At 37.0% G+C, this 21,976-nt stretch overlaps 5 protein-coding genes across 5 annotated transcripts; 1 reads left to right on the forward strand and 4 right to left on the reverse strand.

The window, feature by feature from the left end:
* Window positions 1–116: 116 nt before the first annotated feature.
* On the reverse strand, window positions 117–2,281 carry LOC116133255. The gene is made up of 2 exons (XM_031418963.1): window positions 2,154–2,281; window positions 117–1,648 (listed from the first exon to the last, which is right to left on the reverse strand). The coding sequence occupies exon 2, from the start codon at window positions 1,428–1,430 to the stop codon at window positions 117–119; it is 1,314 nt and encodes a 437-aa protein (XP_031274823.1). The 5' UTR covers window positions 1,431–1,648; window positions 2,154–2,281.
* A 1,838-nt stretch (window positions 2,282–4,119) lies between these two features.
* On the reverse strand, window positions 4,120–4,584 carry LOC116133256. Its single transcript, XM_031418964.1, has one exon. The coding sequence runs from the start codon at window positions 4,582–4,584 to the stop codon at window positions 4,120–4,122; it is 465 nt and encodes a 154-aa protein (XP_031274824.1).
* A 2,232-nt stretch (window positions 4,585–6,816) lies between these two features.
* Window positions 6,817–8,259, reverse strand: LOC116133234. Its single transcript, XM_031418933.1, has one exon. It carries the CDS (start codon window positions 7,870–7,872, stop codon window positions 6,967–6,969), a length of 906 nt encoding a protein of 301 aa, XP_031274793.1. The 5' UTR covers window positions 7,873–8,259; the 3' UTR covers window positions 6,817–6,966.
* Window positions 8,260–8,619: 360 nt separating this feature from the next.
* LOC116133206 lies at window positions 8,620–9,977 on the forward strand. Its single transcript, XM_031418890.1, has one exon. The coding sequence runs from the start codon at window positions 8,685–8,687 to the stop codon at window positions 9,900–9,902; it is 1,218 nt and encodes a 405-aa protein (XP_031274750.1). The 5' UTR covers window positions 8,620–8,684; the 3' UTR covers window positions 9,903–9,977.
* Window positions 9,978–10,117: 140 nt separating this feature from the next.
* LOC116133205 (callose synthase 1-like) lies at window positions 10,118–21,963 on the reverse strand. Its single transcript, XM_031418888.1, has 36 exons — window positions 21,872–21,963; window positions 21,686–21,780; window positions 21,329–21,455; window positions 20,715–20,852; window positions 20,538–20,614; window positions 20,353–20,446; window positions 20,034–20,156; window positions 19,818–19,935; window positions 19,206–19,540; window positions 18,732–18,784; window positions 18,586–18,646; window positions 18,252–18,333; window positions 18,120–18,169; window positions 17,925–18,011; window positions 16,523–16,660; window positions 16,295–16,389; window positions 16,095–16,179; window positions 15,858–16,018; window positions 15,636–15,759; window positions 15,450–15,550; window positions 15,239–15,368; window positions 14,769–14,920; window positions 14,317–14,426; window positions 14,106–14,231; window positions 13,923–13,991; window positions 13,607–13,796; window positions 13,365–13,524; window positions 13,147–13,266; window positions 12,951–13,069; window positions 12,764–12,847; window positions 12,350–12,462; window positions 12,050–12,279; window positions 11,167–11,964; window positions 11,031–11,081; window positions 10,663–10,848; window positions 10,118–10,566 (listed from the first exon to the last, which is right to left on the reverse strand). The coding sequence occupies exons 2-36, from the start codon at window positions 21,748–21,750 to the stop codon at window positions 10,318–10,320; spliced, it is 5,001 nt and encodes a 1,666-aa protein (XP_031274748.1). The 5' UTR covers window positions 21,751–21,780; window positions 21,872–21,963; the 3' UTR covers window positions 10,118–10,317.
* Between the last annotated feature and the right edge of the window lie 13 nt (window positions 21,964–21,976).

Below are 21,976 nucleotides of genomic sequence, written 5' to 3' on the forward strand. Positions count from 1 at the left end.
AACTTTATAAATGGATTCAAGAACATCGATTCTGAAAAATAAAATAAAAAAGGCAACATCTAATATTTAAACCAAACAGCTCAAATGCAGCATCTGGACAAGGAATCTCTATTTCATCATCTCAACCTTCTCCTTCTACGCTCACGGGAAACTCCATTGTTCACATCTAATACTCTTTGACTTACAGTCCTCCCAGAAGATGAAGAAGGGACCATTGTTGAACTGACTTCTAAGGCAGCATCTGTTGTCTCACTTTCCAACTGGACCACATTACCAGGGGCATCAGCTCTTAAGGGTGAACCAGAAGGGGGTACTGCAGATTCAATTTCAGCAGCAGTATCCATAGATTGGCTTTCAAGCTGAACAACAGCGGCAATGCTAGAAAATGAATCTCTATCAACATGCGAAGATTCTTGCTGGCTTCTTCCAACGTGATTACCGTTAATATATGCTTCAAGGTCCTCAACTAGTCTTTCTGCAGAATCCATTGCAAGATTTAATGCAGATGAGAGGGAAGAAAATGAAGCAGCTCCTTGAGATAACAATCTCGAAACTTGAACTGAACGATGATACTCGTTTGCCTCTGTCTCCGTGCTGGACAATACCGGTGGAGTAGAATATTGAGGGCCCAACAAATTGGTTCTTTCACTGGTCATGTGCACACCATCAACGTCTGCAGACCTAGTTTGCTCCCCCAGTGCATCAATTACGTTGCTAACTTGTTGAATTCTTACCCCGATAGGAGAAGAAAATGCTCCCCGATTAATAAGCTGTTGCCTCTTACTCTCAATCCTGGGTGCTTGGGGCCTGGGAGGGATCTGCAAACACTCCCTAAACTTTGTCTTACGGGCATTATCATTGTCCCCATTACCATATATTGGAATAATACTTGAATCTTTCACATCTCCATTACATACAGGACATTCCTTCAAATATGAATAAATATATGGTACTTGATAGAAGCATAGCCAACAAAACAAGTGACCACAACAGGTCAATATAGGATCTCTTGCGCTATGCAAGCAAATATTACAGTCAAATAATGCCCCACGGTCACTTTCCACCTGCTTAGTATCTGTATCCACAGCCAATGCCTTTGCTATCAAATGGCTGGCATCTCTTTTGTCCATTATTCCATTCTCAACTATCCTTTCTGCAGAATCAATACCAACCTCCCCATGAACATTAGACACATTATTTTCCCGATATATGTTCACCATTTGAGGATTACTTTGACCGATCCTCCACCTCTGGCGTTGCCTAGCCCTGGAGGTGACCGCTTCAAGTTGTCTAATGCGTTCTTCGATGCGACCATGGGCTGTTTCCAGTTCATTCAGTAAAGATCCTAACCCCGACATTGAACCATTAGGAGGCTCCACAGGTTCTGAATTTAAATCAAGTTCCATTACTTCCCTCACATTATTCCCCATTGAAATTACACACACCAACCAGGATCAGGCACTTTCTCTCTTCGGCTAGGATTCCAAATTAAAATCAGAATAAAAACTTATTCATATATCCCAAATTGCATTCATACTGCCTCCTCTGACGAATAAACATATAAACTGTCTTCAATTCAGTAAGCTTGCCTACAAAAGCCGCTTATACATAAGGCAAACATATAAAATTTGAGTACATGTCTTCTTTCCTGATTGAAATGAAACATAAAATAACTAAACTCAATTGGATGGTTACAAGAAAAAGAATCTCAATCTTGGTAGTAGAAAATATACTAAGACCAAAAAATTTAAGAGTTCAATTTTTTTTTTTTTGCTTAATTTTTTTCATATTCATATCAAATGAACAAAGACCATTAGTCGATTATAATTCCAAAAACAAATATACCTACACTTAAGTGAGAAATAAAAACGGTATAGCTTAAGAGGAACTTTCACTATCTCGAATATTGAAAAAAAAAAAAAAAAACCTAATTTTACTTTCCCTCACACTTTCTCATCAATTAAACACAATCAACGTCGTTCTTGCTTAAAAAGGAATATAATTGTTGCTCTCTTGGCTTCTATAAGATTAAAAACGGAAAAAAAAAGGAAAAGAAATACACGTAAAAGGATTAGCGATAAAAGCCCAACAGAGAAATAATAATAGCAATAAAATTAAAAAAAAAAAATAAGAAGAAGAAGAAGAAGGAGAACCTGTGCGTAAGTGGCAATTTTTGGATCTACAGAGGTTGGGTTGGGTTGTGTTTTGCTAGGCGCCAACTGTTAAGCGGTTAATGAAGCGATAAGCATTAAGCCTCGTCTTTAAGTTTTGTTTAATACTTACTTGATCAACTAATTACCACGAGTAAACGACATATTCCCACCAAGGTTTGACGAAACTCTTAAGGTGACTGAAAAATGTTTGATGTAACGGTAAAGAGATAAATTGGTCCTTTTTCATAAACAACATACTTTAACAGATCGTCGCCTTTAACAATTAGGGGTGTACAAAACTGGATATCCTATTCGGTTTTATATTTTTCTGACCTGATTCGAAAATTCGGATTAGGATGAAACCTGATCCGAATTTTATCCAGATTTCATCTGATCCGATTTTGATCCGATCCGAATATTCGGATCAAATAAACCGAATATCCGGTTTTATCCGAATTTGTACGAAAAACATTAATTTATCCCCTAAAATTTTGCATTATTGTTATTACCCCGTACCCCATCATCATTTTATTACATTTTGACCACCAAAGTTGTCATCGTATTTCTAAATAGTCCACATACTTTACCACTTTTCACCTAAGACCCCAGAATAACTTCTTAAAACTTGTAGTTATGGACAAAATTGGATCGAATTCGGATATCCGGTTTCTTTGTGGAGCCGATCCGATATCCGATTCGAAATCCGGATATTCCAAAAATTGATATTTGAATCCAATTTGAATTTTCGGATATCCAGTTTTTTCGGATCGGATATGGACTGGATATCAGATTTTTTTGCACACCCCTACTAACAATCCTCCAACACACGTTAGCAGACAACGTCCCTGATATTTTTCGCCATTTTTCCGACGATTCTTCCACTCAAAATCGCACTTGTCATCACCATTTGAACCCATATCCTCTCCTTTACAAAACCTTACCCTTCATAACCCCTCATCACTCGTCGATCGCCGGCCACGGTAGCCGCGACATGCGACCTTCGACTAGTTTTTGTCGGTTTCCAGCCGTTTTGAACGGCAACAACCCCAACCACCACCACCATTTGACTCCTCACATCCTCCCCTACAAAATCCCTAACCTTCCCAGTCATGGCAACTCATCATTTGTCGTCCACCATTTCACCAAAAAACGACTGATAAACACGAACTCTCGCCCCGCGAACGACAGCTAAACAATTGCTGGGGACATAGGTTTTATAGAGTTGGAAATGCTGGTTGTAGTGGTGGTGTCCAATCGGATTTTCACCACCGGAATCGACTGGAATCCAACGAAGAATAGTGAAACCCTAAGCCTAACGGCGTCGGCGATTAGAGGGGCCAATGAGTGGGGAACCAGAGGGGTTTTGGACAAAAAACTACGGGGAAGGTGATGGAGGTGACCAAGGGGTTCAATGCCGTCAAAAACAGCCTAGATCGGGCAAAAATCTAGAAGGTGTGCAATGACCAAGGGCGTTATTGAGATAATTTAAAAATAAAATGGTAAGTATAATTCTACTAATTTAGGGGTTAAAATATAATTTAGGATTAAAGGCATTATGGTAATTACACCTATTATACCCTAAAAAGTGCTAACAATGTTATTTTAAGGATAGAAATCTGAAATAAATATAACTAGTGTACCAACTAGGATTTCGTGAAACCTTGGGTAAGAATATGTCGTTCACTCTAATTACCACTATTACTATTATATTTGATTGTTTAGTCCTTGATCAAACAACGTCGTATAGAGACGTTCCTAAGACTCTTCCGCTACTAATGAATTAAATAAATAATTAGGAAAATTAATCAGCAGATTAATGAAGATAAATTACAGTAAAATTTCTTATTTATTTCAAACAACATAAGTTGACATTCATGAATCAAATACAGCAAAAACAAATTACATAATCTGATACATAAATTTCCACTAATTATTAGTTAAGTAAGTAAACCAAGATTAAGACATCTTAAAATCCGCCAAAATCCATTCCACTCAAATCATCTGAAATCAAGCCTCCATCACCAAAACCACCACTTTGATCACCTCCAAACTCAATCAGACCACCACCACCGCCACTCCTCGACTGTCCCTGCATCAACAAGCCAAGCCCCGGAATGGTGGCATTTAACAGAAACTGCATAACCAGCCTGTCTGACACAGTTTTTTGCTGGGTTCTCACACCACCTGGGGCAGCATAAGCATTACTTGTATAGTAATTGGTTGGTGCACCGGTTTGCAAAGTAGGTGATTGTGCGTATTGAAATCCAGGAACCTGACCGTAAGTTTGAGGAGTTAGTGTTGTTGCTTGGCAATTATGCTGCACCTGAGAATACTGTTGAATCGGAGGAGGTGTTGGTTTTATTGTGGCGCAGGCCAAGTGAGCATCAAACTCACACAAGTTGCATCTGTAAAGCCACTCTTTAGAACCCATGTTATTGCATATATCACAAGAGAAGGCTTTGTTAGGATATGGAGGAGAGAATGTGAGGTTGAGATGGTGAAGATGAGAGTGGTGGGTTAATTGCAATGGCATAGTAGAACAATGGGTGTGGAGATGAATGTTACATATTGGGCAATGGTATGAAAATCCAGTGCCTTGCTTGCTACATGCATCACAGTTAAAGAAGTATTGCGGGTGAATGGGGTTTGGTAGAAGAGTGAGGGTGTGAGTTTGGTGAAAAGGGTGAGTGATATGTTGAGGAAAGTTTGAACATGGGATGTGAAGGAAGTAGTTGCAGATTGTGCAAGTGTAGATGAAGGCAGGAGAGAGCTTGAATTTGCAACCTGAACATGAGGGTGGATGCGATGGGGTTTGTTGGGGCAGGTAATTGGAGAGTTGTAGGGGATGTGGATGGCTGAAATGGTGAATTGATGCTGCAGGCTGAGGCTGGCTAGTTAGCTTACCCATCTCCTTTGGAGTTTCGCACTTGCTGTGTGTGCGTCTAATTCAATATGATCCTCTGGCTAATTATCCAAGTTATGCTACCCCAAACCTCCATTGATGAATTGACTTTGCTTTGGCAAGCTGATCATAAAGTCAACGAATGATTATAGATTAAAATGTCAATGAAAGCATTATTGTTAGCTGTGGGTCGGTGGATTTGTTATTGTGTGATTTGATTTCATAGCTGGCTAGAACCAATAGTTACTATAGTAGTTAATCAGTAGGCTTCAGTCGGAATTAAAGTAATCTGTTGGGTTGGGTTGGAGTCTCGGTTCCAGAATGAATGAGTCAATCGAATTTTGAGTCAACTAATGGAAGTCCCTAAATAAATCTTAATTTTGCTGCATGATGTAGCCAAGAAGAAGGAGAACCTGTGCGTAAGTGGCAATTTTTGGATCTACAGAGGTTGGGTTGGGTTGTGTTTTGCTAGGCGCCAACTGTTAAGCGGTAAATGAAGCGATAAGCATTAAGCCTCGTCTTAAGTTTTGTTCAATATTTTACTTGATCAACTAATCACCACGAGTAAAGGACATATTATGTCCTGCCCAAAGTTTGACGAAATCCTAACTTAGTATCCCTAGTTATATTTATTCTAGATTTTCACTCTTAAAGTGATGAAAAAGTGTTTGATGTAATGGTAAAAGGATAAATTAGTCATTTTGCATAAACGACGCACATTAGCAGATTTTTGCCTTTGACAGTCTTCCGATACACGTTAGTAGACAATGTCCCTGACGTTTTTCGCCATTTTTCTAACGATTCTTCCACCCAAAATCACCATTTGAATCCCCATCCTCTCCTCTACAAAACCTTGCCCTTCACAACCCCTCATCACTCGTCGATCGCTGGCCACGATAGCCGCGACATGCGACCATCAACTAGTTTTTGTCGGTTTCCAGCCGTTTTGAACGATAACAACCCCAACCACCGCTACCATTTGACTCCTCGCATCCTCCCCTACAAAACCCCTAACCTTCCCAGTCACGACAACTCATCATTTGTCGTCCACCACTTCACCAAAAAACGACCGATGAACACGAACTCTCGCCCCGCGAACCGCGGCTAAACAATTGCTGGGGACATAGGTTTTATAGAGTTGGAGATGCTAGTTGCAGTGGTGGTGTCTAATTGGATTTTCACCACCGGAATCGACTGGAATCCAACGAAGAATAACGAAACCCTAAGTCTAACGGCGTTGGCGATTAGTGGGGCCAATGAGTCAAAAACCAAAGGGGTTTTGGATGAAAAACTACAAGGAAGGTGATGGAGGTGACCAAGGGGTTCGATGCTGTCGAAAACAGCCCAGATTAGGCAAAAATCTAGAGGGTGTGCAATGACCGAGGACGTTATTGAGATAATTTAAAAATAAAATAGTAAGTTAATTAATTTAGGGGTTAAAATGTAATTTATTAATTTAGGGTTAAAGACATTATGGTAATTGCACCCATTATATCCTAAAAATTGCTAACAGTGTTATCTTAAGAGTGAAAATTTGAAATAAATATAATTAGGGTACCAATTACGATCTCGTCAAATCTTGAATAAGAATACGTCGTTTACTCTAATTACCACTATTACTATCATTGGATTGTTTATTCCTTGATCAAACGACGTCGTATAGAGACGTTCCTAGGACTTCCGCTACTAATGAATTAAATAAATAATTAGGAAAATTAATCAGCAGACTAATGAAGATAAATTACGGTAAAATTTCTTATTTATTTCAAGCAACATAAGTTGACATTCATGAATCAAATACAGCAAAACAAATTACATAATCTGATACATAAATTTCCACTAATTATTAGTTAAGTAAACCAAGATTAAGACATCTTAAAATCCGCCAAAATCCATTCCACTCAAATCACCTCAAATCAAGCCTTCATCACCAAAACCACCACTTTGATCACCTCCAAACTCAATCAGACCACCACCACCGCCACTCCTCGACTGTCCCTGCATCAACAAGCCAAGCCCCGGAATGGTGGCATTTAACAGAAACTGCATAACCAGCCTGTCTGACACAGTTTTTTGCTGGGTTCTCACACCACCTGGGGCAGCATAAGCATTACTTGTATAGTAATTGGTTGGTGCACCGGTTTGCAAAGTAGGTGCTTGTGCGTATTGAAATCCAGGAACCTGACCGTAAGTTTGAGGAGTTAGTGTTGTTGCTTGGCAATTATGCTGCACCTGAGAATACTGTTGAATCGGAGGAGGTGTTGGTTTTATTGTGGCGCAGGCCAAGTGAGCATCAAACTCACACAAGTTGCATCTGTAAAGCCACTCTTTAGAACCCATGTTATTGCATATATCACAAGAGAAGGCTTTGTTAGGATATGGAGGAGAGAATGTGAGGTTGAGATGGTGAAGATGAGAGTGGTGGGTTAATTGCAATGGCATAGTAGAACAATGGGTGTGGAGATGAATGTTACATATTGGGCAATGGTATGAAAATCCAGTGCCTTGCTTGCTACATGCATCACAGTTAAAGAAGTATTGCGGGTGAATGGGGTTTGGTAGAAGAGTGAGGGTGTGAGTTTGGTGAAAAGGGTGAGTGATATGTTGAGGAAAGTTTGAACATGGGATGTGAAGGAAGTAGTTGCAGATTGTGCAAGTGTAGATGAAGGCAGGAGAGAGCTTGAATTTGCAACCTGAACATGAGGGTGGATGCGATGGGGTTTGTTGGGGCAGGTAATTGGAGAGTTGTAGGGGATGTGGATGGCTGAAATGGTGAATTGATGCTGCAGGCTGAGGCTGGCTAGTTAGCTTACCCATCTCCTTAGAAGTTTCGCACTTGCTGTATGTGCGTCTAATTCAATATGATCCTCTGGCTAATTATCCAAGTTATGCTACCCCAAACCTCCATTGATGAATTGACTTTGCTTTGGCAAGTTGATCATAAAGTCAACGAATGATTATAGATTAAAATGTCAATGCAAACATTATTGTTAGCTGTGGGTCGGTGGATTTGTTATTGTGTGATTTAATTTCATAGCTGGCTAGAACCAATAGTTTCTATAGTAGTTAATCTGTAGGCTTCAGTCGGAATTAAAGTAATCTGTTGGGTTGGGTTGGAGTCTCGGTTCCAGAATGACCGAGTCAATCGAATTTTGAGTCAACTAATGGAAGTCCTTAAATAAATCTTAATTTTGCTGCATGATGTAGCCACCAGAGTTGCAAATGATTTTGAGTTTGTGTTTTTGATCCTGAAAGATTAGGAGGATGCCATGAAATCATATAGGAGCTTAACGTTTATAAGATTAATGATTAAATTCGAGGATAAAGAAAATATTTGATAAAGAAAGTAAGAAGCTGGATAGAATAAAGAAAAGAAAAAAAGAATGAGGATTTGGTTATATAAAAGAGAGAAAGAATTTGGATAGGAAACAAAGTAAAAGAGAAAAAGTAGATTACTCATTAAACTTGAAAGTGGTACAACTCAGAATGTGAGATAATGGAGCATAGCATAAGAAAGGTAGTTAATTACTGTTTATAAATTGCTTCACCAAAACTCAGCTCTAATTTACTGTTTGAAGCTTTAAAGCTCCATTATACTAGAATATGTATATATATATATATATAGCTGCATGGATGATTTTACAAGTAAACAAAGAGATATGGCAACAACATTCATCTGCCAAAAGCCCTCATTCAGACAAACTGTGAAACATTTCAGCCATCAACATCCCCTGCGTCCATTTGAACCCAATGACCAAGATGAAATTATTTGTTCTGGTTGTGAGCTTGATATTTCATCTCCACCAGCTTACAAATGCACTAACTCCAACTGTGATTACTTCCTTCATAAGTCATGCTTTAAACTCCCACGTGACCTTCAACACAAATTCCACCCTGCTCACCCTCTCATCCTCCTTTCTTCTCCAGCTTATACCGGGGGGAGATTCATTTGCAGCGCTTGTGATGATTATGGCACTGCTTTTAACTATCACTGCTCCACTTGTAAGTATGATCTTCATGTTGCTTGTTCTAAGTTGCCTCAAACTCTGAATGTTGAACATCATGACCACCCACTCACTCTCTTCAGCTCCTCTTCTTGCGATAGAGACATCGAAACATTTATTTGTGTTATCTGTAATCGCACTGTTCGGAAGAGCCGTTGGGTGTACTACTGCCCGGATTGTGATTATGGTATGGATATATGTTGTGCAAATTCTTCAAAAGAAGAATCAACTTATTCATCGTCATCAGCCAACAGATGTACTAAGTCCAATTGTGGGCCTTTATACAAGTCATGCTTGAAATTGCCATGGAAGCTTCAACACGAAATGCACCCTGATCATCCTCTTGCCCTATTCCCAACTCCAGCTTATGCCAGTGGCGGATTCAGATGCAATGCTTGTGATGAAACTGGGACTCGTTTTAACTATCACTGTTCCGATTGCAAATACGATCTTCATATTGCTTGTTCCAAGCTGCCTCAAACTATGAAGCTTGAAGATCATGAGCACCCGCTTGAGCTCTTCAATTCCTCTATATTTGATGATTTAATTTGTGATATCTGCGATCAAATTATTCCCAAGAATCGTTGGGTCTATAACTGTTGTGATGGAGATTGTGATTATGGTGTAGAAGTACGATGTGTAACTGCAGTAGATGATACAAAAGAGAGAGAAGAAGAATCAAGAGAAAAACCCAACTGCACGCAGGAATCAATTATCAAGTATTCCTTATCACAAGTTGAAAACCAATTACGAATGCTTCAGGTTCAGAACGAAACCAAATTCCAAACTGAAACAAAAATAATCAGTGAAATGAGGAGGAATATGGCCAAGTTAATCAATTAAGTCTGGTTTTTATAAACTATTGTTATGGATGGTGTTTGCTTTGTATTTCTGTTGTCTTGTAATTTGTTTGGGTTATCTAAGTTTACTACTTAATAAAGAGCTATTTTGTCATTTTATTAATTCATATCAGTATCTATACATGTGGTTTAAGTTTTGGTGTCTATATTACTGTACTAGACCATTTTGTGATTATCATGTTGTATAACATCAGTAGCTGATGAAGAAGAAGCTTATGGATCCAACTGTGATTGCTTCTTGTACAAGAATCAAGAGATAAGACCAAGTGTACACAAAGCAACTTGAAAATATCAGCTATATATATATATATATACATACAAAGATAGACTAGACTGACAGATATACATATATATATATATATATTTTACAGGAATCATACTGCTACGGCAATGAGTTACTACTCTTTGTTTCTGGAGGACTTGTCCTTCCTCTGGCCACCAAGAATACGGGAAATCTGTAAACCTCTGCTGAATGCTTGGTTGAATAGCATTCGTGTTTGGAATTCTGAAACAAACGGGAACCAAGCCAAGAATGCAACCGGGGTGAATAGAAGTAACCCTATTACTATTTCATAAGCACGTGCAAGTGTCCGAACTGATCCCCATATTCCAGCCCTTCTAATCAGTGGCTTACAAGCTTGTGCAATCTATATATATCAGAAAACAAATCACCTCTTATAATTGTACTAATAACACACCAGTAGATTAATTTCTAAAACAAATGAAAAGAAAGATTCACTCACCAGTAGTAATCCCCATCCAGTTGGCATAAATGCAAGTATACATACTATGATATCTTTGAAGGTCATATGAGGGAGTGCCACCAAAATAATGAAAACAGTAACAAATGACAGGAATACAAGCGCCTTAATCATTCTGAAAAAAAGCTGGAAATTTGCACTAAATCGCCGTCTTCCAACCGTCATAGCCTGTAAAATTAATTTTTAAAGCTCATGACATGCTACATCTACTTCTCAAACAAAGACTAAAACCGCCGCTACTAGGAACCATTCGAAAATCTATAGATGCTCTTATCAGTTAATAATCAAATCTTAATAAAATGACACTTAACAATAATAATAATTGATAGGAGTCAAGGTTAGTTTCTCACCTTCATAACTAACAATATTGCAATGATGATAAGCCATGAGATGCCATAAACCTGTAAGCACCATGAAAAATTTAACAATCATGTTTCAAATGCTTTTCTAAGAGTCTGGAAAGAAAAATTGTATTAAAGATAATACCAGAAAGCTTTGATTTTTCCTGGTGAAGCTCAAATGATAAACAAGTCCATATTGATAGATGAAGAAACGCAATGCTAACAATATCTCAACTAAGATACCACGTATCCCAGAGTGAAGTAGATGCTCTTGTTCCTTTTCCCACCAGGATTCCCAACTCTTTTCTGGAGGTACCCCGATCCCTCCACGATTGCTTATCCACTTATTCCAATCTGTCCAATCATCAATGATCTTTTGCCACTCAAAGCCAGATGGGTTGAAGAGGAAAGGAGCAAACAACCATGTACCCACCATGAACCAGATTGATATAGTGATCAACACATGTGCGACTACACCTCTATATGAAACTCCGAGTAAATGGTATACAAGAAGTAGAATCATCAGTTCTATTCCCTTGACAAAGTGGCTACGGGAATAAAGCCGATAATTATCAGCAAACTTGGCATGGAACACAACAAAACCACGGCCAGTACCTCTGTATTGTGCACCTCCATGAAGCAATGTCCTCCCATAATAGTGGGTTTTTGTCCCAAGAGAAAATGTGAAAAAAACAGAAGCCAATTGTAATTGCATCAATATGAAATCAGTTAATGCCTTACGAAAGCCCCTTTCCAAGCCAATTTCCATCATCATAGGTAAGGCCATTAAAAATCCAATTTGCACAACAGACTGAGAAGCAAGAGCCACTTGAAGAGGCTTATTGTCTTTAATTGCTGGCTCGTTACTCAATTCTTTTTCCAGTCCACTTAGTGAAAGATAGAGGCGCCCATACAGAAACACATAGACTGTGATCACAGTCAACTGTCAAATAAGAAACATAAAGAGTGTCAGAAAAATATAAAGACTATATAATATACACAGTAAACAGGGAACAATCAGAATATACCAAAGTGCTGAAATAGAAGCCAACTGTAGTATAATAACAAGACAACATTCGAAAGAAATCAAATCGATGGCCAAGCCTGTATATGTCACGGCTCAATGTCTGTTCACCATTCCCATTAGCTATCTTTGCCTCAAACATAGATATCTGGTTAAGACCAACATCTCTCCCTTTACCAACTTGTATATATTCATGATGCGTGACATTCCCTTCACGTAGTGTTGAATTGAATCCTGCAAACCGCAGATATGTTGAAGCCAGAACCACATTTTATCATTGCGAAATCTAAAAATATCAAAATACCTGCAAATATGTCCTCGCTTAAATTGATAACTTTGGAAGCTTTGCTAACTCCTCCTCTGGTCAGGTGAAACAATCTATCAAATATATCTGGATGACCATAATGGAATCGAACTCTGAATCAACACCAAAAAATAACTGACTTAGCATATTACTCATTGGTGTAAATAACAAGACACAAGATTGTGACTGAAAATGATGTAAATTTGATGCTAGCATTATGCTTTCCTGATAAAAATAGAAAACCATATTGATACTGCCAATGCCTCATAGTTTGTAAATACTGAGACAGAAATGCAGTTTAGAGATTCTACCACATGTTTACAGCAAGATATCTTTCTATTAAATGGTTAATGTAATTGCTTATGATTACCCCAAATTAAAAGGAAAAAAAAAAAAAAAAAAGTAGACACTTACTTCAAAGGGTGAGCCAACAATCTCTGACCAATAGTAACAAAACTAGTCTCTTGATTTGACATAAACCATGCCAGAGATGAAACACTGTGTAAATTGGCAAATAATTATTGATGAGTAGGATATATCCACTCCGAAGAACTTGTAAAAGTGAAACCACAATCCAGATTCTGATTAACAACTGAAGTACCTGCCAGTAAATATATGCTCCCGAAGTCCAAGTATTGTTGGATATCTCACACCATCGTGCTTTTTAAGAAATTCTTGAAGCAAGTTTCTCATTTTGAAAGCTTCTTCCATATAGTTATCCTATTATTGATATTTAAAATTATGAGTTTTGATAAGAGACTCACATAAATTCTAAGCAGTTAAAGTTTATAGAATACCTGGTTCATATCTATTGTTTGCAGGCCTTCTCCACGTGTAAAAATAATGGCATGGTTTTGATTTTCTGGTTTCCCCTCACCCATCATTGCAGGTCCTGGAAGCTTTATCCGATAAATAATCTGCACAATAACATCCAAACAAACAAACAGTTGGAAAGGTCATTCTTAGTTTCTTGATTAACCCAATTCATTATCCATAATGCTTTTAAGATTTGTACTTGGTCTAAAGTTTGAACTGGCTCAGAAGAATCTATAGACTTTGTTGGTGCTGCAGCTTTCACAAGAGCCGAATAATAGACCTTCTCAACCGTCTTCTTGTATTTATCTTTACTAGTTTCTTCAACCTCGTCAATATAAGCAACACGAAGAGATGGGTACCTGCAAAGGGAAGTATGGAATGCAACCAGCAACTTCTCATAGAAACAGTCACAGACCAAAAGAATTATTTTGGAAGACTTACGTAGTCATAAGCTTCAGAATATCTTTGGCCCGTTCATTACCAGATCTTTTGTCAATGCCATACTGCTGGCATGACACCACATATGTGAACTTCATATCAGCTACTGCTTGACATTGCGCCCATAGTGATCCTTCACTCTTTGATTGTTCCTCGCTTTTCAATTCAGCAGCCTTGTAGCCTTTCATTAAAACTGAATTCCAGTAATCAACAGGATTTGTTTTTCCACGACCAATAGCCAACAGTTAGAACAACAATATATGTCATACTATCCAGGAAACGTGGTAATTAATAGTCTAACATTAAGTTTTTTTGATACCTTCGTCCTTCGCCATATCAAGGAAAGCTTGAAGTTCCAAAGCTTTTCGGTAATACATCATGCCTCGTACTTATACATTGAGAAAAAGGAAGGAGAGCAGAGAAAATGGCATCATATAAAGGCAAAGTGTTCTATAAATTTTACATCAGTCCTTCTATAGATAGAGAGAGGGAAGAGACATACCAGTTTTGGTCAATGTTTGGCCTCTGTATGATGCCCATAGACGAAGTTTTTCTTCCAGCTCTTCATTTGCCTTAAGTTCTTCTTCACTACTGCATTTAACCCTTTCCAGAAAGTTCATCCATTCATCTACAATTAAGTTGTAGATTCCAAAATTAGCATATCAGCTAATAATTATGGTCCAAGAGGACAGCCAATACAAAGAAAAGAGAACCTGGAAAAATCTTTTGCAAGTAAAAAAGGATTGAAACTCCATCTTCATTAGGCTTTTCCAGGCTTTTTATGGAGAACAGTACATCCTCTGTGTAGTAAGGAGTTAGGACACTACATAAAACGTAAAAAAGATAAAACAAAAGAAAGATCAGAATTAATAATTTCTCATCTAAGACATGCAAGTATGATCTAAGGTAACAAAGATATCAACTATCATAGTTTTAGCGCTTCAGGTTCAAATTCATGGTTACAGAGTGTAACACAGTAAGTAATCTAAATAATGGGAAACAGACAAAATTGAAACCAGAATTTGAATAATTAGCTAAAATAAAGAATAATTTTAACTTCAATCCCAGAAGACCAAAGCTTCTTTTAAGTGTTGCTGCAATTTATGCAGCATTCATGCATGAATGGAAAGTTCACCAAACAAAACACAAAATCAATAGAGCTTACGAGAAGGAAAGCATATTTCGAACTTTGGGTGCATCAGGCATGTCCATGAACAATGAATTAGAGAAAAAGGAAATGCGCCTTCTAGCTTCCAAATTAGATGGAACATCCATAGCAGACTCCTTCACAGTAAGCAGTAGATGAAGCCTTCTGATCTGTTGGTAATAACAGTTTTACATATGAAAAAACACCCCATATTAACACTCAATATTTTCATATTCCATCAAAGGCTTGACAACATTAAGGAAGACTTGAATCTTCAGTATAGGAAAGAATTTAGTGGATCGCATAGAATGTACATAAAACGTAATTGTAATAAATAGAAGCACTAAGCAATTTCTTCAGTAATAGAGAGATGACAAAAGAAAGTCAAAAGGCAGAGACAGGACTGTCTAACAATTAAATTATATGTTCATAAACTCTTAAGCTAGCTCAACTTGTTGAAATTTGAGATTTGACATAGAGAAACTTACTTTTTCTTTCCAGGCTTCTGTTTCTGAGGTAACTGGAAAATTAAGTTGACCAAATAACTGTTGTTGTTGGTTAAGTGGTGTCATTCCCTCTCTTTTTTCGTGTGATCCACCATGGCTAGATTCTAGCAGACTGTAAAGCAAATAATTAACACATAGAGATGACATCAAAGTACTGCTTAAGTGAAGACATAGTTCGCTCCAAATGATTTACCTCGGAACCTCATCTTCCATCATTATGTCTCTGGTTACAACCTCAAGCATGTTGAGCAAGACTATAACAACTTGATTCTTGTCATCCTTTTTATTTTCTAACTGTATTGATTAGGATATTTCAAGTTCAAATTCTCTATTACCTTTAATCGACAGAAATGGAAAAGCTTCTGTTGTAAAGTTTTACCAGAAATTCAATAAGCTTAACAGATTGTTCATAAAGGTAAGGAAGAGCACTCATTTGCAAATCAGTTATCAAATTCCCTTCTTTAATATGTCCATCAACTTTACTGAAAATTTCCTTGATAACCCTGCACATGACAATTCATCAAGGAAGAAAGAAATCTGCACGAACAAATGCTAATATCACCATTTTTTGTTTAAATATTTCACATAGTAGTGTTCTTACACTTTTTCACGTTCTCCTAAAACCAAAAAGTTAATGATATTTCGGAAAGAAGCATAGCATTCTTGAATTGCAGATTGCATATAATTGTCTGAATTCAATCTCTTTTTCAGCTCACGGTCGTTTCCATAGCTATCTTTTGCCATATCCAATGCTATTGGGATCTACACAGCATGGATGGGGTGATTGAAATAGAGGGTTGAAGAGTCTAGAAGGAAATTTACTAAGGAGTAATTATACCTTGCTAGCAAGTAAAAATGGAGGCCATTGGAAAAGCCTCAAATCACTGTCAGCCCAATATGGCACAAGCAACAAGTCCATTTCCCTAGAAAACTGACAAATATTAGTGTTCTGAAAGACATAAATTTAGGAGTTAAAACGAATACTGTTCAACCCCAGCCTTAAGCCAAGAGAATTCAAAAGCAGTATATCTTTGCAACCTATCACTTATTAGGTCCTCATCTCTGAAGCTACTGATAATCTTGTTCCACATTTGAGCAAACTTTGCTTCTTCCTTCTCTTTGTTAGATATGATCTGAATGAACAAGAAATATAGATAAACTCCAACCAAATCATTTTAGTTGTAAATATTGAAAGTGATGCCAAAAATGTGGGTCAATAATATATTGTCAGCTGTAGTGGCTAATGGTGCAGAATACTGATCAAACCTCAGGAAATTTGCGAGAAAAAGTGGCCTTGAATCCCTTTTTCTTGGCCTTTTCATTCTTCTCTACTGGAATAAGGCATGCGTTAAAAGCATGTGGTAATGATTGGAATCGAGACCTTAACATTCCCAGCGTTCGAATCTAAAACCCAAAAAAAAAAAAAAAAAAAAACAGCATTATCAGGTTCAATGTTCCAAGGTCTAAAACCCAAAAGTCCTGTCCTCTTTCTCTATCTCTTTTTGTTTTTTAAATCCTTTATTAAGAAAAATTCTACATTATTGATGCTCAAGGTAAGATCTCTTTGATTTAAAAATGGTAGAGCAGAATATTCATATTAAGGAGCCAACAAAGCAGGATGTACACACAACAAATGACAAAGATACATGTTAATTACAAAATGCATGTCCTTTCTTATATATACGGAGAAATTCAACCTAAAATCTTAGACTATTAGTTGGAAAGTCCAAAAACGTTATGAACAGTTATTATATCTTATATTTTCCAACATCCACATGTGGCCTTTCTTTTGTAAGCCTTGCACTTGGTATGATGTGTCATCTACGAATGTGTTGCAGACCAAGTATTTTTCCTTTTTTGCAGGGAGGTGTAAGATAATGCTTTCTGTGATACCACAAGGAGGAATGTCGGACACGAGTTAGTGTGAGTAGCAAACCCTACATCAAGAAAGAATAGGACAACGACAGACTTGTACAGAAGGAATTGATCATGATCAATTGGTTTAAGATTTTGGACTCAGGGTGGCGTCCAACTAATGTGTGGCAAAAGTCTTAGTATAAGGGATTACAGAATCCCAAGGAATTTGGATTTCCATTTGTTTGCAGCATTTCCTTTGTCCCTTCCATGCTCTATAGCATTCCTCACATCCCCTGGTGATTGGTGAAAAGCCAGGCATGTAGGTTTTGTGGTAAAGCAGGTGATAATTATAAGAGAAAAAGACGAGTGAGTGACTTGCACATAAAGAGGTGGCTCATGATGAATTGACTCAAGCTTTTGGGCTTAAAATGATGTTTAACTTAAGTGTATGAGTGTCTGATTTGACGGCTCCCAGACTTCCGTGAGGCCATGCAAGAAGTCATATATGAATAGCTAGGTGGGAACCTTAACAATATGATTTTGTACCAACAAATCAAGAAAGAGATGGTGCTCTATGTTAATGTTTCAGATGAATGACCTTTGTTGACTCTATCAAAAAATGAATTCACTAAGATCATTCATAATTGCAGATCAACTCCTATTAAAATATATGACCGTAAGTATGTCAAAGAAACGACCATATAGATTGACTATTAAACTTATCAAAGAACAAATAGCTTGCTTTCACAAGCTAAAAGAGCTGAAAACTAACAAAGATAGGATCTATGTAGAAAATGAAAGCTTCACAAACCTCTCCAAGACGACGAAAAGCACCATAAATACCTCCAAATATAGTGGAGAATATAGCATACCAAATCTGAGTATCCATAAAATAGACCTGTAAGAATCACCAGCATTAGCAAAGAAATAAGTAAAAAGAAAACAAGAAAGAGAAGTAGAGGATGACGAATGGACAAAATTAGCGTTACTATAAACAAGAACTTACAACAATAATTGGAGACCAAAGTGCAATGACAACACCAATGTTATTCTTCGCTGCAAAGAGCAAATGTTGACATCACAAAGTATTTTCACAATACAATACAAGAAGTACATGTCACTCTAAAAATGCCATTACCTTGAGGAAAGAACTCATGCCATTGAAAGGTTCTAACGTGAACTTGCATTATTGCTTTGGTTGGACCCACAAGAGGCTTTATCTGGTATGGAGAATGAACAGGTTAGCTGTTTTCTCTTTTTCCATCTTTCAGATGGTGCACTGGACTAATACACGATTCCTGTACTCCAAGCTTTTAGGACTTTCACTTATATAGTTTTGTTCATTAAATTATAAAGGTCATTTTGAAATTCACACATCAGGAGGTAAAAATTTGCAAGCATTATAGATGAGTAATTACTAAGTAACAGCAGTGACAAGGAAAATAAGCTCTATGAATGTGTAAGAAAAATACCTCTACAAAATAGCTGAAGGCTAATTTTGATGCTATTAACAGAACCCAAAAGGTAGTATACCTGGAAATTCAAGTTAACAATAGTAAAGAGTAGTGGAAATCAAATTTAAGGATCGCTCACATGTACTTTAACTGTCAACTCTTACTGGATAAGTGAAACAGCACTCTCATGCATTCCCCTTCCACAATAAAGTCGAGGCTGCATGGTATTGGAGAAGTGATGAATATTGTGATTTCTGACCATAGATGTATAAAATGGATAGCTAAAATATAAGGACTATTAAGTAAACACTCAACCTGAAAATTTAAACTAATAAAAAAGGCACAAAAATAGTGTTGAAGCTCCAATATGTTTACCATTTTTCAGGCATGCGAACATAACACAACCTTAATATTTAATAGGTTCACAAACACAAACATAAATTATGATAAAACTAATAATGCAATGAGAAATCAATTGCTAAACCATCTGATCAAATTGGTTTTGCTACTGTGATACTTTTGCTTTAAGATCATTTGCTGACTTTACAATATCTACTACATTTAGAACTTAATTAATTATAGAAATTATGAAACACAAGTATCATCAATAAGAAGTTCAGATAAATGCTTCTGCATACCTGAGACCACCACATCATGAGCATCACAATCTTATAGTTTGATCTTTCAAGAACTCGACGAATGAATGGGAACAGAAACAACAATGTGGAAAGCATATTTGGAGATAAGTAAATAAGGAAAGCCATAATGAACAAAGAAGGCGAACTTGGACTATTTCCAAACCAACTCTTAATCGTCTGCGCAAATCCAGGAGGATTTTTCCAACTGTATGCATAAGTTACTGGTAAAATGATAACCCATGCTGCAGCCGAAAGAGCCTTCAAAATATATCTTAGCTTCACATAAAATGACATGCTCCTTCTTGCTTTCCAACTTAGGATGACATCAAGAACAGCTGCAAAAATTAAATAGCAGTGTTATGTCAAACTTTCATACTAGAAATCCAGAAATTTCATAAAATTAATTTGCTAAAAGATATGAAATTCAACAATGTTGTTGAATGCAAATTTTAAAATGAACAGTAAATGGCAGAAATAAATAAGAAAATGGCTATACCAACAAGCAGAAAAATAAAGAAGAGGGAAAATGACTATTAGAGCACGGCAGAAAACTATAAAATTGATAAATATGCACTACTGCTAGAGCTTGTAAGATCAACTGGTTTTATCTACCTTGGGCAAGCTTCAATATTGCAGCAGTTATGAAGATACTCAGAACCCTCAAGAAAATGTCACCGCGAAATATGGAACTTAAATCCCCTGATCCGTTCCAAGCAATGATAATCATCGCCTTAATCAGACAGCATATATCAGCATAGTTCACAAAATTACTGATACTTTTAAAATAAGAAACATAGAATGTGATAGCTCAGACAAAAAATGCACTACCTGTAAGCACAAAATATAAAAGCTCCACATTCTATCAAAACTTCTGAAGATATGCCAAAAGGAGCGTATTTCGACAAAATTAACTTTGCCCATCCATTTGTCACTAGTAACAGGCTTCTTTTCCTTAAGGGGAAAAACAAAGAGTGGTTACAAAGAGAATCAACATTTCAAACAGAAATTAGACTCACAAAAATAATAGTTTTAGCGTTCCATGGTATGTTACAAGAGTGCTTAGAGTGTAGAAGGAAACTTGATTTACCTAAAGGGAGAAACATTAACAACAATAGCAAACCAACAAAAAACTTATACTAAAACCTACATCATGGTTTTCATGTCCAGGCTCTTCAGGAGGCAGCCAGAAGAAATCAGCATCAGCACGCATAGGCCAACCTAACCGAAAACAATCAACTGACCTGCAATTTCACATCAACAGGATGATCTAAAATCTCCGGTTTCAATACAGCAAAATAAAAGATAAGCAAATCAAATCGTAAATCCTAATACCAGAAGTATTCATTTAAATCATCATAATTTCTCCACTGAGAATGCTTAGACTTTCCTCCTTTGCTCTTTTGAGCTTCCTGTAAAGCAGAGCATCAATGAAATAGCAGAGATTTAGAGCAATTAAATATCAAAAGGATAATGAAAATTTTATGACCGAGGAAATAAGAAAAGAATCACCTTTGCTATTGTATCATAAATAGGCTTTACTACTTTCCATAAGAAAGCCTCTTTTTCACCCCCATAGACTGGCTTTACATGCTCACCTGTTGTTGGACTGACGCTCCCAGCTAGCATTCCATACAGTTCAAATGCCATCTATAAAAGATTTGAGTACATCTGAATTACAACACTTAACAAAGATTTAATCCTAAGTACGCTGTGGTTTGTTAATCTACAGGGACAATTTGAAATTTTTTATCAAATCATAAATCAATCCAACATCAATAATTCAATATGCATGATAGAACAAGTATAGCAAATTTGGTTTCTAAAATTCTAAAAGGCTTTTGATTAAAGAAAAAAAATCAATTTCACATTTGCAAATTCCATAAACCTAGATGAAAGAATCTAACTGTAGAATAAATTAAACTCAAAAACCAGGTATAAGCATGCCATGTGCTTTAGTTTGCAAGCATGTGAGGGATTATATGATAAATCATGCGGAAGAAGAAGCCTTATGGAGAAGCCTGCTCTAATCATCATGAGTTTGATAAGCACTTCTCGGGAAATTGAAAATGAGGGCCATCGGATATATGCAAAAACAAAAGTAAAAGCTACTCCATGGTGCATACATGATGATATATATAGCAAAGGCATTCTGGCATGAATCTCAAGTTTGCAGCTTCTCCCCATATAAGAAGATACAGACCCATGTAAAGTAATTTACGCTGCTGCACTTCTTGTTGAATAGTTGGCAACCTGTTAAAAGGACAGCCACAAGTTATGACAATCATAAGAATGAAGACTTGGAAGAAATAAAGAAAAGAAAAGCACAAAATATGTTAGCTGTTTCTGATTACCAACATGCAACAAAGAGTGGTCCTTTACATTCACTAGTTCCTATCAAAAGAGAACTAATTCACTCAGCATTACCAGGTAACATAGAAGTGAAAAGTTATATTTCTTGAATTGTAAAAGGAATGCCTTACCAAAGGCTGCTTTTGCGCCCCAGATACTTGCACCATTTTTTGTAGTTCTTGAAAAGTCTCTTCATCACTTCAGTTACAGTACGATCATCCAACTTCTAAAAGAAATTTGTACCACAATACTATCAGGATAATGAGACCAGTTCCAAATAAATTAGATAATATTGTCTAAAAAGAGAATATTTGAACCTTGGGTTGCTGCTCAGCATTTGGAATTTGCCGTAGGTGCACATTTACAAGCAACAAAATCAAGTGCTCCCTTGATTGGCCACATATCCTCCTGCAAATTGATAG

This window comes from Pistacia vera, unplaced genomic scaffold (genome assembly GCF_008641045.1).
Source record: "Pistacia vera cultivar Batoury unplaced genomic scaffold, PisVer_v2 Contig267, whole genome shotgun sequence".
NCBI classification, from domain to species: domain Eukaryota; kingdom Viridiplantae; phylum Streptophyta; class Magnoliopsida; order Sapindales; family Anacardiaceae; genus Pistacia; species Pistacia vera.